The 16,597-nt window shown below is 36.5% G+C and overlaps 1 protein-coding gene across 1 annotated transcript in view; it reads left to right on the top strand.

Annotated features, from left to right (window-relative positions):
• Positions 1-16,597, top strand: part of LOC111148839 (adhesion G protein-coupled receptor L3) — a 570,699-nt gene that overhangs the window by 432,073 nt on the left and 122,029 nt on the right. The window contains exon 10 of the mRNA XM_022505656.1: positions 2,618-2,656. Within this exon, the coding sequence (XP_022361364.1) occupies positions 2,618-2,656 (39 nt within the window). The remainder of the gene's footprint in view (positions 1-2,617; positions 2,657-16,597) is intronic.

Raw genomic sequence — 16,597 nt, 5'->3', positions numbered from 1 at the left:
AGAAAGAATATTAGCAATTCATTAAAGATGTTTAAAAGTGAAATAATTTAATCTAATTATATTACCCTTAAAAACTCATAGGACAAGTAATTAGGTTTTAATTTATATTTCCTTTTGATATATAAGTTACTTAGATTTTACTTCACTATGTTAACATAGGTTTAATTGTATGGCAGCAAATTTGAATTGTAAATAATGAAAATAATTCATTTTTTCAATTTTAGAGAAGATACATTTTTATATTCTTATTTATACTTACAAGTATACAATACATACTTATATATGACATAAACATATATAACCATTTATGTTTACTGTATATAACCTATCCACTATAAAAGCAATTTATTTACATAAATATGTAAAGTATATTTTTCATATTTTTAAGGAATATAATTTATTCCTTATAAGATCACATGGCAAATTGACTCCACGATGAAATGATACTAGGGTTGCTACATCAAATGGCATGTGTTCCCTGAAAGGTATTTGTGTAGCAGAAGTGACCAGTTTCTGAAATTGAATTTTAAGGCCTTGAATGTCATATTAGTCCTCCTACTTTAAAAAGCAAGAATTTGGCAGTAACAGACAAGTCCTCTAAGGAATTCACTAAATGAACGTTCCCCTTTAGAATGAAAAATGACTTTTGAGAGTGGTCTTTTAATATGTTAAGGTTTTCTTCATGTCTCATTAGACTAAGAGTCTCACTGAGCAAGACGGAAGAAAATTTTCAAATAATGATGGTTTGATGCAGGAAAGCCTGACATTTTATCTGCCAAATACAGTTTTTCCTGCAATTTCATCCTCAGAAAACAGATTCAGTTTTATCTAGTAGATCTAAATTATTACTAAAGTCTTTTTTTTTCATGCTGAGCGTAAAGGAGTTATTTTTGTCACTTATGCCCCTGATAGAATCACAACCAAGTCCCTGATAAAATGTAATCCACAGCTGCCTATGTAATCTGGACATGCTGTGATTTTAATGTGTTATTACCCAGGCTGACTGGATGCTATTAACGAATATTACCGCCAGCTATTGTTATCCTAATGTACTGGAAGTAATAATTTCTATTAATGTTACATATCCATAGCATAACTTGTTATAGCAATACTTTGTATCTTTATTTAAAAATGGTGTTGATGTCTGACAATATCAGGTAAAGCTGGTGATTAATGTCACATTCTAACTGGCTACAGCTAATCAGCTTGCCTACTCTGAATATCAAATAACTACATAATGGGCAAATTTTCCATTTGTGAAGCTTTTTAATGCTTTCTTTTGTTTCCCATTTGGCTCTTTTCAATTGTTTATATAATGTGGTTTGTCATATGTTAATTTGCATGATGGGGTAAGGAGATGGGAGGGCAAAGGTTATTCACATGCTCGCTGGCTTGCTCTCATTTCCTGCGGTTCCCACTGTTTCCTAAAGCAGTTATAACCCATCAGATTTGCAGAAGTCAACTTGGTACAAATCAATTGAACTCCACATTGAAATTCTGAAGGGTTTAGAGTCCTGCAAAACCAAGATGCGAGTCAGTGATCCAAATGACAGCGTTGGCAATTTACTTGCACTCATTCCTCACTTAATTCTTTAGAGGAGTAACTGCTCTATGCTCATTGAAGACTGCATGAATTAAAGTTGGGAGAGTATTAGCCACACAAAAGGCATCAGAGTAACTGCTTCTTAAACCTGGGTAATTTTCTCCTTCAACAATCAAGGCTACTGAAGGAAAAAAAAAATAGGGAAGAGGAAGAAAATCACAACCCATGAAATTTTGTGTCATTTATTCAAACAGGGCAATTAAACTTGTTACTTATTTATTTTATTGCCAGAAAAAAAAAATGTTTGGGATTGAATATAAGTTGTTTTGCCCACAAAAACATCATGCTGTTTGCAAACAAATAAACAAAAACAGGCTTCTTATCCCAAAGAAGTTTCTAAAATGTACAAGGGTTTTTGTTGTTGTTGTTTTTTTGTGTTTTTTTGGTCAAAACTGTGAAAAGGAATTATTCAAGACATAAAAGCAGTGATAAGTCAAAAGATTAATTACATTCTTCTAATCAGAAGTTACTTATCTGTTGGTATTTTTCCCTTGGAACCAAATAATCATAATGAATGGGCACTTCTATTTTTCCAATAAACAAAATTTCTCGTGTTTGAACATATGGTTTGTGGTGCATATTAACCATCTATATAATCTTGAAACCACAAACAATGTGGGTTCCAAATTTTTGATATAGTTTACTTAACTTCTTATGTCTTCATTTGTGGCTCATGAATTAACAACTAACCTGATGTGCAATGAATCATTTCAAACGACTGAAGAATAATGGTATTTACTAATTTCTACCAAACTTATTCCACGATTTCCTCCCATCATTAACAACTTTATACCATCCAGTTTTCACTTGGGTTGCTCCGAAAGGGTGCTGGCAACTAGTTTTCAAGCCGTTGCTCACATTTTGCTGCTGCTTTAGCTTTATTCTCTTCTAGAAAGTAGTGCACAACAAAATAAGGTGTTTTGTGTAGATGTGTTCTTTTATTTTTCTTGTTTTCTTCTGTCACTAACTTGTTTTTTCTATTCTGTGTTTAATCTGCTGTCTTAATGGATTCAGCTTCAGAAAAGAGAGCGCTCTTGCAGAGCCTATGTCCAGGTACTTTCTGCGTTTTTATAAATGTGTTAAGTTGTTGAATTGTCTCTGTTGGTGGTACCATGTATGGGCATCGGATAGATCAATGATAATGTACCCTGTTGAGCAAAAGGGATTTCAGGGAGGGCATGGAGGGTGGGAAGAGAGAGACATGTTGCAAGGGTATGTGCCGAAAATAAATTTGGCAGCGCGCACGCTCTGTTAGGCAAAACGAACACAGACCAACAAGGAGGGGCAACTTGGCATGTGATAGTTTTGATCACAACTAAAAGGTGAGTTGGGTGTAATATGTAAATTTCTCATTTCTTTCTAGAGGTGTGTAGGAAAACATTTTGTTAATACATTGGGTCAGTTAATAGTGAATAGCAAATCATTCACAAATGACATCGAATGAAAATCCTGTAAGTCAAAGAATAGTCCAGGATACTTGGAATATCATGCTTCTGTACCAAAATGTTCAACCCATGCTGGGACTCTCTTACTTTCCCACTTACTGTAAACATTTTAGTCCTGATACAAATGTAATTTTTCTCCAGTTAACATGTTGCAATTTGTTTCTAAGCAGGGTAGAAACCATTCCTATGTTTATGGGTTCTGTGTGAAAAGAATCCCAGAAACAACCTTTATAGTTTTTTTATAAGGCAGAAATGCAGGAAGGCACTGTAGAGGTGGAAAAAATTTTCCTTTTTCCCCCACTAGGTTCTTTGGCTGGTCTAGAGATTAAATTGACATAAGACAAATTAGCAGGAGGAAAACAAATTTAATTCCATATGTACAGGAATCCCCAAAAGATACGAGACTCAAGGGCAGTCAGGCGGTTGAGGCTTAAATATCATCCTGAACTAAGAAATGAGAGAGGGGCCTGGGGTTTCAAAAAAGAAGAGGGAGAATAATTTACATCAGATATTAGCTAATATTCATTTTACTTTATAAATTAATGGATCTTTGTGTGTAAGAAACATTCCATTGTTTTTGTTTTGTTTTCTCCTAAGTCTTTGGGAATTACATATTTATGTATATATATACATAAATACATATATATATATATATATGAAAACCTATCCTCTTGGTACGTGCAGTAGGTACAGAAGTTGAAGTATTCTTCAACAATGAAGGCTGAAGATCATTTTTGAGCAATATGTGGGTTTTTATTACAATCTATGCTATCCCCTTAATGGGGCCTTGGAGATAATTAGCCTTTCGGTATTTAAATCTATGAAATGCATGGTCATTCAAACATGAATCTCTGATGGAAAATTAATAGCACAATTTATTCAATGGCTGATTTCCTAGTGTTATAATTGTTTGTCTGTGAATAAATGTTTTAGCTATTGACTAAACATCTGATAAGACCAGATACAAACAGAATATTTGTGAAGCAGAAATATCTGCTCACTAAGACATGGCATTACTTCTATTCATTGTAATGTAGATTATTACTCTATGAAATTCTAGGGTGAATAATACTTTAAACTTTAGTCTATTAGAATTTTAAAGACTTGCCTAATGTCCATAGTGTTTTCTATGTTTGGAGCACATTCTCAGCTATTTATGAAATAGGTCTAAGATATACTGGAAGTGCTTTATGTATTAAATTAAAAAAATATAATTATGTAGGAATCATGAGATTCTTAAAAAAAAAAAAAATGTGGCCTTTCCATTGGTACACGTAATGATTCTTAGAGGTTTGATTTTTGACCATCAAATTCACTTAGCTTTTAATGATTTAGAGGTACACTGTCTATTCTATGAATTGTCTAGATCCATCTTTCCTACATTTGTTTATTTCTTACTTCCTACATTTGTTTCTTTCACCAAAGAAGCATAGTAAAATCTGGACCAGCATCTACCAGCCATGATAATTGTTAACTGATCTATATAATGATCAAGTGAACAAGAACAAGAGGTGGTTGCTTTGATTTTTTAAATAATATGTGAATGCCCTAATACTCATTACCCATTATGCCTGTACCTCCAAAATTGTAACAAAAAACAAACAATTGGGTCCAATATTTTTTTTCATTTAGTTTTAATTTAGGTTACACTAAAATCTTAGTTTACTATCAAAAGATAGAAACTGATATGAGTCATAGTAAAAAAAAAAAAAATCATTACCATGTCAAGCAAAACAAATACCTTCATTTAAGAAGAGAGTGTTACGTTTTATGCCAGAGAAGACAAGTAAGGTTTGTGTTACATAGGTATATTAAATAACTACCGTGATGTCACGTATAAATAGAAGATACTTTAAAGATGAACATGAGTTAGCTGGAGAGATGAGATGACTGGCCCAAGGTCACACATGAGCACCCATGGCACTAATACTGCTATTCTAATGTGCCTCCAGTGCTTTCCCAACCTCCACAATGATTTATTATTAAGAATAAATGCAGTTATTAGGCAGTAATAATGTAGCCATCACTGTAGGAGGCAGTTTGCATAAATTATTATTTAATACCCACAAAAATCCTATGATATAATTATTGCTATTTTTAACTTAAAATAGAGAAAATGGAGCCTGGGGGAATTAAATGACTTTCACAAGATCATTCAGCAGAAATTGAGGGGGTCCTGAATTCAAAGCTAGGACTTCCTGACTCAGAATCTCATGCTCCAAATTCCTAGGATACCACCGTTACAGAACTGATTCATTATTTAGAGTTAGGAGTTGGGATATATCTTCTGGTTTACATTTATTGATTTATTTTACTATATATCAGGGATAGTATAAACTAGTTTTTTCCTTTTCTTTTTGTTTGAGATTGAGTTCAAATGACTGTATAGTAATCATTTTTGTACTGTTGATTAAGCGCAAATACACACATAATTTGCTTTGAGGGCCTTTCAGAGAACTCTGTGATCAAAAAATTATCTTATTAACAGAGGGGGGAGAAAAGCAATTAGAAAATACTATAACTCTCTGTTAAAGGATATCTATCAAAATATTTTCCAGAGTGACTGCATCATTTTGCATTTCTAACCAACAGTGCATGAAGGGTTTGGTTCCTTCCCATCCTCGGTAACACTTGTTATGCTCTGTCTTTTTTGATAATAGCCATTCTAGTACAGGTGAATTGTCAAGTCCTTAGCCCCAGTCATGGAGTGGGGGCAGGGGGCAGGGAGAAGAGTCCAGGAACCAGTGCAAAGTCCTTTGGCTCCAAAAAGAGACGTATGGTTTTCATGAGACTCTGGGAGGACAGTACGACCTCAAACCACTTAAGAACAACTGCTTTCATGTTCTATAAATGTTACCAGAACTTAGATTTACATTTTTTCCCTCATTTTTTAAGTAGTTCTCCTCGTTATCAAGAAATATTAAGAATTACTGGCATTCATTCTTCATGGCTTTAAAAGCAGGACGTTTTCCTATTAAAGAAATATATGTTTTTAAATTTTTATCAGCCATTCCTTTTGTTCTCCAGATCTCAGAGGCAGTATATGCTCCCTGGAGAGTCTGTAGTCAGCCTTTCTTAATGAAAGCTGTAAGTACGTATAGTTACCCATATGAATCTTTTGAGTCATTCTTTGGAATCTGCTATTACCTACACCATCAGGTGGAGAACTGATCAGAAAAAAATCGTAAATAGATGCAAATGAATGAACACACACACACACACACACACACACACACACACACACACACATATCCCTGGTCTCCTTCTTCCTTCCTCTCCTCCTCCTTCACCTTCTCCTCCTCTGCCTTTCTTCTTCTCCTTCTTCTTCAGAGGCACATGGTCTATGTTCTTTAAAGCTTACAAAGTATCTGGAGGCACCTGGGTGGCTCAGCCAGTTAAGCGTCTTGCTTTCAGCTCAGGTCGAAATCTCAGGGTCCTGGGATTAAGCCCTGGGTCTGGCTCCGGGCTCAACGGGGAGTGTGCCTCTCCCTCTGCCCCTCCCCTCTCTCGTTCTCAAATAAATTTTAAAAATCTTTAAAAAAAATTTTTTTTAAAAAGCTTACAAAGTAGTTGAAACAAGCCATCTGTTTATTTCAGTTTGGAACTGTGATTTCTGCATTGCTTATTTACTAATGTAGTTTGTTTGTTTTACCTTAATTATCCACTAGAGATCTCTATCCTAGGCATCAGCCTGAAAAAACAGTATCTCTCTTCAACTATGAAAAAACACCACGTAGCAGTTAACAACAGAAACATTCAGGAATTAATAGTTGAGCACAGGGGCCCAATAGCCTTATGGACACTGGGAATACAACAATGCACATCATAGGAAAACCCTGCTCTCCCTCCTAGGGTAAACGCTCTAGGGACCAAATATAAATAATACCGTAAGTATCCAAAAAATATGGCCTATGAGATTACGATAAATACTGAGAAAAAGAAAGCAAGAAATGCATCACTGAGGTGATATTTGAGCAAAACCCTAAAGGAGGAAGGAGTGAAGTATGCCCCCAGGCAGGAAAAAACACTCTAGCAAAGAGACAGTTCCTGAGGTAGAAATAAGCCCATGGTGGTGTTCCAGAAGCCCAGTGCAGCTGGTGTGGTGTAAAAGAGAAGAGGGTCACAGGGCATGCATCTGCGTGGGCAAGGGCCCAGATCTGAGAGAGCGTTGCAGGGACGCTGGCGTTTATTCCCAGAGACACCGTAAGCCACTCCAGGTTTCTGAGCAGAGTGATGACATGAACTAATCTGTTTTAAAAAATGAAGCGTAGGTTATTGCAGGAAAACTAAGGGCTGAAACCCAGGGTGACCAAGGACAATAATGGACAAACAGAATAGGAGTGTGAGATGCTGACATAATTACTCAGGTTCAGGATTTTTTTTTTCTTTTCTTGGAAGTGTAACAAACAGGACTTGCTAGGGGTTGGATGTGAAATGTCAGAGGAAGGGGAGTCAAACACGACAGAAAGTGTTTTACAGGAGCAATCGGAAGGATGAAGTCCCGATGGGGGTGGTCCGTCTCCGACCAAGTTGGGACACGCACACCAAGGGCTTCAACTCCGGGGCTTGTCCGCGTTGAGATCCCTATCCCTGGGCAACGCGGATGTTACGTCTGCAGTCATGTAACAAGCATGAAGTTCAGCTCAGAGGTCAGGCTAGAAAGAGCCGTTTGGCAACCGTGGACTCCCAGTGGCATCGGCAGCCGACGTGCTTGATGACAGGGGAATGCGTGTAGGGAAAGGAGAGAGAAGAATCTAGGCCTGAGCCCCAGGACTCGATCCGACTCGAAGGGGTCAGGGAGAAGAGAAAGCAAGGAAAAGCCAAAGAGCAGCCTCAAGGAGCAAGGAAGACCTGCCGAGCGTGGCCTTCGAGGGTCCGCCGAGGGTCGTGTTTCACAGACGAGGAAGTCGTGCCGGGGGCAGCTGGCTCTGCTCAGAAATGCTGACGCAGCTTTTTGATGATGAGAAGGAATGTCAACTTTTGCTTAATTAAAAAAAAAAAAAGAATCCCAGAGCCCACATAGCTATATTATGGTATGGACTGTCAAAACATTTTACCTCTTCCTTTCATTTTTGGGCCTTTAATGCAGACTTTCTGTGAACCCAAGTTCCTACTTGCACCTTTGACAAAGCGCAAATTGAATTATGCCCGTTTTACTCGTCTGCCTTTGGTGCATAAGACAAGAAGGATTCTAACCTCCATTTATACTGCTAGGAAGAAATTAATGAGTATTTTCAAGTTCCTTGTTTGGTCACTTAATTGGCTGTGTGACAAAGAGCTCCGTGGTGCTTGTCAAACAACTTTCGGAGTCCTCTAATGATTTGTGCTTTGCCTGACTTGTGATACTATTCTGTGTGGCCTGTCAGGCTGGATATCCTTGTTAAAGTGGCTAGAATAAATTGGGTAGTGGTGTGCATACAATGTAGTATATTAACTACAGCAACAGGGAGTACTTTTAGCAGCTCTTTCAAGAGATTTCGATGTTTGCCCATAAGCATCAAAGCCAACCCAAACTTTCATTTAATATAATTAAAAGGACATCTGAAAGTAGTTTGAATCACAGCAGGTTCTTGAGGTTTGGTAACCCTTTGTTAAAACCCTGTGAACTTAATATATTTCACAGCTTGATAAATCTGCACTTGATTTGTGTCAGTAAGAGAGAAAATATAAATCTGCACCCTGCGTGTTTCGGGTGCCCTGAACCTATTGCTAAAAGACATTGAGATCAAAGAAAGTGACTTCCATCTACCAAACCAGAGTAGTTTTCTTTACATCAAGAAGTCCTAAGAATCCTGTCCGGTAAGTTGTAGTCCTGAAATGCTGTTATAAAGCCATCATTGAATCAAAAGACAGTAAAACCGTATGTCACGTATGCAGGGTAACTTATACAGGTCATTATTTAACTTGGACAGGTCAGTTCTCTATTAGAACCCTAATAATTAAAAAACCTCTACAGGACGATGGCAGATGTTGATGATGGAGATCCTACTCTGACGTGCAAAGAACTTCATTCTGGGAATCTCTCAGAATTCCTGTGGTGAATGTGTCAGGTCAAGCGGTGAGGGCGGCTTTCCAGAGTCATTTCCGACTCTTCCATTTTGCACGTTTCCTATAAATAAACAAAATGTTCCAGCCGTTCTTTGTATATACATGGTTTATGACTGCTTCAGGAAGTAATTCTTATGAGGGTTAAAAAAAAAAAAACCCTTCTGTTTTTAAATAAAATATTTTCATCTAAAACAAAAATATTTTCCCACTTCTCTTCACCAAGCTGCATTCTCGCTTGTTATTTTTTAATCAGAGCCTGGGTCATTACCTAACTTTAAAATTGTTAATTTAAAATCATTTCTAATGCATCCTTGCTTTCTGAAGGGTTTACCTGCAGAAAGGTTTTTGAGTACATGGAATATAAATGGATATTATATCTGTGCAAACACAAAAAGAATACACATCAATTTACTTTGTTATTTCTTTAGTATCTTTATGATCACATAAGCAAACCAGAAGGAAAAGGATATTAAAAATAGCATTGCAGATTTAAAATCCTACTTTCTGAAGTTATCATTACCTTTTCTGGTGCAGGTCAGAAAAGAAATGAAAGTTTTAAGGTGTAATTTACAGCAAAGCAGTTGCCTGATGACTTGGAACCAAACAAATGATGTTTTTAGTACTGCTCCCAACAGAGTTATAATTTTCATATTTTCCTTTATCTAATGTACGAATTTTATACAGCTAGTAGTAACAAAAACTTAACTAGGTAGCTTAAACAAACCAGGGCTTTATTTACATGCGTGAAAAAGAAATGCAGACAATGTAGTTAGTCCAGGATTAGCATGAAAATTCCACTTCAGAAACCAAGGCTTCCTCTGTTTTTCTATTCTGTTATCTTTAACACATGGACTTCCATCCTCAACATGAGACGATGGCTTAGGCTCCAGTCATCTCTTCATGCTAATCTCTACACTGAAGAAGGAGAAGGACAAGTAACTAAAAGATTCGTCTCTTTTTAGAATGTTCCAGAAGATGCATAGGTGGGCAGTGTCCAGTGATTCTGTGTCTAAGTCAGGGAGTGTTGTTGGGCAGCTAGCATTTTTAGAGGCAACCAAAAATACTTCTTTTTCTTATGTGTTGGTACATATTGATATCTTCATCCAGTTTTGATATAATAACCTACCATAGATTTAAAACCATATAGGGTTACTTTTGAACCCTAACTACCAATTAAAATTCTCTTTTGATGATTCTGTTAGTTATGGTCTTGGGCAATTGTTTTGTTAAAAAGGTTATTTCAAGGGGTGCTCAGTGGGTTAAAGCCCCTGCCTTCAGCTCAGGTCATGATCCCAGGGTCCTGGGATCGATCCCTGCATCAGGCTCTCTGCTCAGCAGGGAGTCTGCTTCCTCCTCTCTCTCTGCCTGCCTCTCTGCCTACTTGTGATCTCTGTCTGTCAAATAAATAAATGAAATCTTTTTTAAAAAAAAAAATGGTTTTATTTCAAACCATTTTTAGATAGCGTTTTTCTTCTTTTTAAGTAGTAGTAGTTGTTGTTGCTTTTTAATAGCTAATATAGGCACATCGTTTAAAATTCAAAACGTAAGAATAATAAAAATGTCTTGGCCACTTGCCATGGCCATGCCTTGCAACGGGGGCGTGGCCCTCACAGTGAGATCTAGTTGAAGGTGCCTCCTGGAGTTGTAGAGCACGATCTTGCCGCCCCTCTCTCTCCCCAGGCGTTCAGCTCTCCTTCAAAGCAATCACTATTATCAGCCTCTTAAATATCCTACCAGAGAAGACTATGTTTATCCTTATCCATGTTTTTACAATATTTTTTTCATGGATCTTATTATAAACCATAGAACAGTATTGTTCTTTGTATGGTTCTCTCTGCTCTCAATGCGGACTTTGGGAGTAGCTTGTGGTAGACCCACACAGTGGGGCAGTATTCCTCCTCAGAAAGGAATAAATAAATAAATAAGCAAGAATCACAAGGTAGCCTTGTATCATGGTTTACATCAACAAAACAACTTAACTCTTTTAGTAGGACATGGGCTGAATCAACTGCCATACCAAATAATGGAGTACTCCCTCAGTCGCAGAAGGAATGAGGTAGATCTTGTGTTGGTTTAGAAAGGCCGGTGTGCTGTGTTAGAGGAGAAAACAAGCAGGCAAGCAAAAACCAATAGATAACAGCATGATTACATATATCATGATAAGATTATATATTATATATAATCTTATATGATATGATTATATATATGGTCACATTTGTTGGCATGTATGTATGAATATTTCCAAGTCTGGAGGGATCCACAACAAACTCTTGAAGTGATTTCTTCTTTGGGTGAGGTTGCTGCTGTTGTCCCATAAACAGACTCTCGGGTTTTAATTTATATACTTCTAAACAATACTGTTTACAAGCATATACTTTTTTAGGGTTTTTTTTTTTTACTAATATACATAATTTTATATATTTATATATCCTACTTCAAAGTAAAAATTCATAAAGCTGAACCGACGGTCCCTCAAAAACAGCTTCTCTGTGTTTTGTTTTCTCTTTGTTTCACAACCATTCTGCCAGTTCTCAGAAAAAAATATCTAGAGTCATTATTATTTCAAGAAGAAGGGCGTTTTGGATACTTTTAAGTTTGAGTTCATTTTGAAACCGGTGGTACCTCTCGTCCCTAACCCTGTGTGATACCACACTCTTCTGGCTCTGTTTTTTTCATCTCAGTTGTTGACTATTCTTTCTACATTTCCTCTCCTATCATTAGTGTTTCTCGGTTCTTCTACAAGTTTATCTGGGTAATTTCAGACATACCAATAGCTTGCTTCTTATTTAACCTCATTATGCCTAAACCTATGTCAAGAACAGATGTTTGAGTAAGCTGCAGCGGAGGGGTAAGAACATGCTCCAATTGTGCCACTTGGCCATATTCAATATTTTAAGCTAAAAGCAACAGACATATGAAATTAATCCTTATCTTCCATTAGTTTCCCCTATATATCTCCCAGTTACTTTCCTACAGTTTACCGTTCCTGAAAGCTTAAATCCTTTTCCTTTATCTTGTCATTTCTTCCCAAATGTGTTGTTCTTTTGTTTAAAAAATTACATAGGGGTGCCTGGATGGCTCAGTGGGTTAAAGCCTCTGCCTTCAGCTCAGGTCATGATCTCAAGGTCCTGGGATCGAGCCCCGCATCGGGCTCTCTGCTCAGCGGGGAGCCTGCTTCCTCCTCTCTCTCTGCCTGCCTCTCTGCCTACTTGTGATCTCTGTCTGTCAAATAAATAAATGAAATCTTTAAAAAAAATTATATAAGCTTGCAGTCCTAACTGCTTCTTTAAGCCTTTGTTTTTCCTCTATAAGTTCCCATATGCACATAAAAATATTAAATAAAAGTGTAATGCTTTTTTTCTGTTTATCTGATGGTTTAATTCTCAGGTCCTGGCATTAAATCAGTATATACCCTAATCGGGTAGAGTAGAGGGAAGGTGTTTCCTTCCTTACCAGGCTTCTGTAGACCTTTTAAATTGATTCCATTCAAGTACCTTGCACTCAAAATAGGCACCCTCTATCTTTTAATGAACAAAAATTTGCTTCTCTTTATTTCCACTTTAAATGAGTGCCACCTCGTTGCCGGCACTCAAATTCTATGCACTGCATTTATTTTCCCTACCAACTGACTTTAATTAATCAACAAATTTTTAAAATTGCCTGTAGAATCCCAACTTTTCTTCATCCCCAGAGTCTGTACAGATTTGAACCCTGGTTCTGCCCTAAGTTAGTTAATTAACCTTTAGCAAGTTACTTCACTTTTTCTTAGTTTTCCCCCTGCAAGATGAGGATATTCATTTCCACCTCATTTAGTTATTGTCAAAATTAAAGGAGTTGACGAATAAAGCATTCAGATGAGAGTTGATAACATACTCAATACATATATTTTTAAATGTTTATTTATTTATTTGAGAGAGAGAGCACTAGCAGGAGGGGCAGAGGGAAAGGAAGAGAGAATCTTAAGCAGACTCCATTTCAGTGCAGAGCCTGCTGTGGGGCTCGATCTCACAACCCTGAGGTCATGACCTGAGCCCGAACCGAGAGTCGGATGCTTACCTGCCTGTGCCACCCAGTTATCGGGCTCCAGTATTCCATGCATATTAACCATTCGATGTATATCACTCCTCTTCTTTAAGTTTTTCAGTGACTTCTTATGGTTTTTAAGAAGAATCGTACATATCAAACATGGTTTGCAAACTTCTTTGGAAGCTAGTCTTCACTCACTATCTTGCCACTGAACTCATTGTACTCTGCTCCGCTGTAGGAATCCTTTTCAGTTCCTGGGGGGTGTTTGTTCTGTTTCCCGTCCACATCTATATGCACATGCTCTACCTTTTGCCTCTTTGGCCAAAGTCGAATTTAAGCTTGGAATTCTACTTCATGGAGCCTCTTCGATACGGTGCTTGATCCCTGTGTTTCCACTATTAGAACGCTTGCAATGTTTCTACTTGTTTAATAGTCTGGCGTCGCATTATTGTCATTACTCTTAAGGACGGGGAACATCTGTCTTTCTCGTAGCATCCCAGTTGAAAGTACTTCGTTAATATTTGTTGAATAAATATTGAGTTAGCCAGAAGTTTGAGTCAAGTTTATAGCTCTATTTAATTCCTGTAACACAATATAGATTTATTTGACAGCATTCAATCATTTAATCCTAAATGAGATTTTTAAAATAGTACCATAAATTACAGTTTGCTAAAAGCAGTACATTTTTAAGCAACAAGGGATCTCTTAAAGAGGCAGAATCTTTTCTGTGAAATTTAAGGTTCATCTTGTTCTACTGTTAAAGGCTCTTATCACTATATTAAGGTCAGTTGTGTTATATAATCTAATTTTAATTAAGATTTGAAAATGCCAACACTTCACTGTAATAGAAAAGGAGTTCAGAGATTAGTAGTTTTTATATTTTTAGTAATATTAAATGACAGTGATTATAGAAAGAACCTTAGGTTATTGATCAGATGTGTAAATATCAGTCACTCAACTTGACTTCTAATAAAAAACCTGCAAGTTCAAAACTGTTTTGAAGACTCCTCTAACATTTGACCTATAAAATTTTCATTTGAATCAATATATAAGCGTAGATTAGAGTACAATGTGTCCTATTCAGTAATGATTTTAAACTTTCACTCCATTTTCTTTTATTCTCAAATGATAATCTTCATATCAAGAAGTCAAAAATGAAGAATTAAAGCTTTATTTTTCAAATTATAAATTAATAGCAACTATACTATATATTTAATTATGTGTTATATAATATTGCACGTGCATGCACACACACACACACACACATATAATCAGATAGCAGGGGATGGGAGCAGAGAACAGAAGACTTACTTCTCTTTGCATATCTTGAGGTTTACACATGAAGAAAAAATATTTAAACATAATTGCATATATAGTATGTAAGAATTAAATAGCCATGTTCAGCATAATGATTACAGTATGTATTGATGAAGAAATATTGCATTCGGGAGAACACATCAAAAAAAAAATAATGTAGAAGTAAAGAGTAAAATAAAATTTTATATCACTGGAGAGTTTTCCAAAAGAATGTCAGCAATTTATTACCATGAATTCATCCACTAAGAGGAAATAATTGCTCTTGACTTTCTAAGGGGCTGCCTAACGATAATTTGCGTATTTATAAATATCTGCTTTATTGCAACACAAAAGAACTTTTAAAAAATACTGAATGAGCTTAATATAGGATTCACTTTCCATTCTGTTTTGTTTGGGGGGAGCATCTTCACACTCCTACTCTAAACGTACCTAAATATATAACTCCTTTGTTTAAAAATATTTACTGGCTGAATATTTTCTATGCAGTAAAGCCCAAACTTCTATCATCCTAAAGATCTAACTGCTCCTTACCATTTCTCCCACTATACCACCTTTTAACATTCTTTTTAACATGCACCACACACTCTTCTCATCCCAAACCCAGAACATTCCTTGCCTTAGTACCGGCTTTGTTTTGTTTTAGTCATTAACTTGCTTACTATGCCCTTTAGCCTCAAGTCTCCTCATCATAATCGAGGCAAGTTTATTTACCTTTTAGTGTCTAACCCAAAATCACGCATCTTCTGGGATCTTTTCTTGATCTTCCTTCCTCATTACTTTTTGTCCCATATGCTGTGAGTCCTTAGCTCTATTTTGTGCTTACCTTCTGCCTTGGAGTGTAGACAAATTGAAAGCTGACTCTGTGTTTTCCTCTCTTTCCTAACCTCCTCCAACAGTGACTTCCCTAGTTTTTTGCATATCATACATTCTTAATAGGACCTCATTGAATTACATTGAAAGTGAGAAAGTGAGCTTTGGTACACTTAAAAACATTTTGGAAAGCTTTTTGTAGAATATATTGTTGTTAGGCCTTGTGGTTTGCATTTACTACAATAGCCTGTGGTTCTGCTTTTCTCCTTTTGAACTCTGATTGTCTTCTTAATTCCCTCTCATTCAGCCTGTCTTCCCTCCAAACCCTGTGATATCTGAGCACTTCATTCTCTTAGAGGCCCTCTTGGGAGACATGGCAAAAAGCTGTAAAACTAAAAGGTGTTTTCATTTTCTTATTACATGTAAGATCATTAATGATTTGTTAGTAAAAGTAGGTTATCTTTGCTTACTGAGCATTTTTTGAGTGTCTAAAATGTCTCAAAGGCACTAAAATTTATCCTCAGAAAACACCAGTGAACATGGTCTTTCCCCTAAGAACATCATAATCTCATTAGAAAGCCAGACCACGAGTATGGGCAGTTCTATTCAAGGTGACTAAGTACTAAAATGGGAACCCATTATGGCACTGAATCTCTAAATGATAAAGTTTTAGATAATATTGACCAGTTACTAGGTTTTTGTTTGTTTGTTTTTTGGATTTTGTTTTGTTTTGTTTTCTCCCCATTTGTACTTACATATTCTTTGCTCTCATAAAACCAAGAATTTCAGAGATTTTTTTTTTTTTCCTACTGGTATGAAAATGGAGAAGACTCACTGAAGTATGAATCTTCATTAGAAAGCAGTCGTTCATTGAACACTTACGATGTGTTGGGCAGAGTTTGGGGCACTTATAAATGACAGAGTTGCCGCCCTCATGAAGCATACCTTTTCTTGAGTGAGAGTTCTGAAATAGCCATGTAGATAAATACATATTTCAGATACTTTAGATAATGACTCATGATACAAAGAAAACAGAACAGTTAACAGATTTAAGGGTGGGGGGATTCTCCCTAGCTTTACTGATAATTGAAGACTTCTTTATACCTGAGCTAAAACCTGAATGAGCTTATGATTAGCCTATTTTCAGAAAAATGCAATGGCAGTAAAGTTACATATCTTTTTTTTTTAATTAATTTATTTATTTGACAGAGAACACAAGCAGGGGGAACAGACAGACGGAATGGGAGAAGCAGGCTCCCTGCTGAACAAGGAGCCCATTGTCAAACGGGACTCGATCCCCAAACCTTGATATCATGACCTGAGCCCAAGACACACTTAACCAACTGAG

This window comes from Enhydra lutris, unplaced genomic scaffold (genome assembly GCF_002288905.1).
Source record: "Enhydra lutris kenyoni isolate GAN:26980312 unplaced genomic scaffold, ASM228890v2 scaffoldscaffold21, whole genome shotgun sequence".
Lineage (NCBI taxonomy): Eukaryota > Metazoa > Chordata > Mammalia > Carnivora > Mustelidae > Enhydra > Enhydra lutris.
Note: the sequence above shows the minus strand (reverse complement) of the source record. Positions and strands in the feature narration are given on the sequence as shown.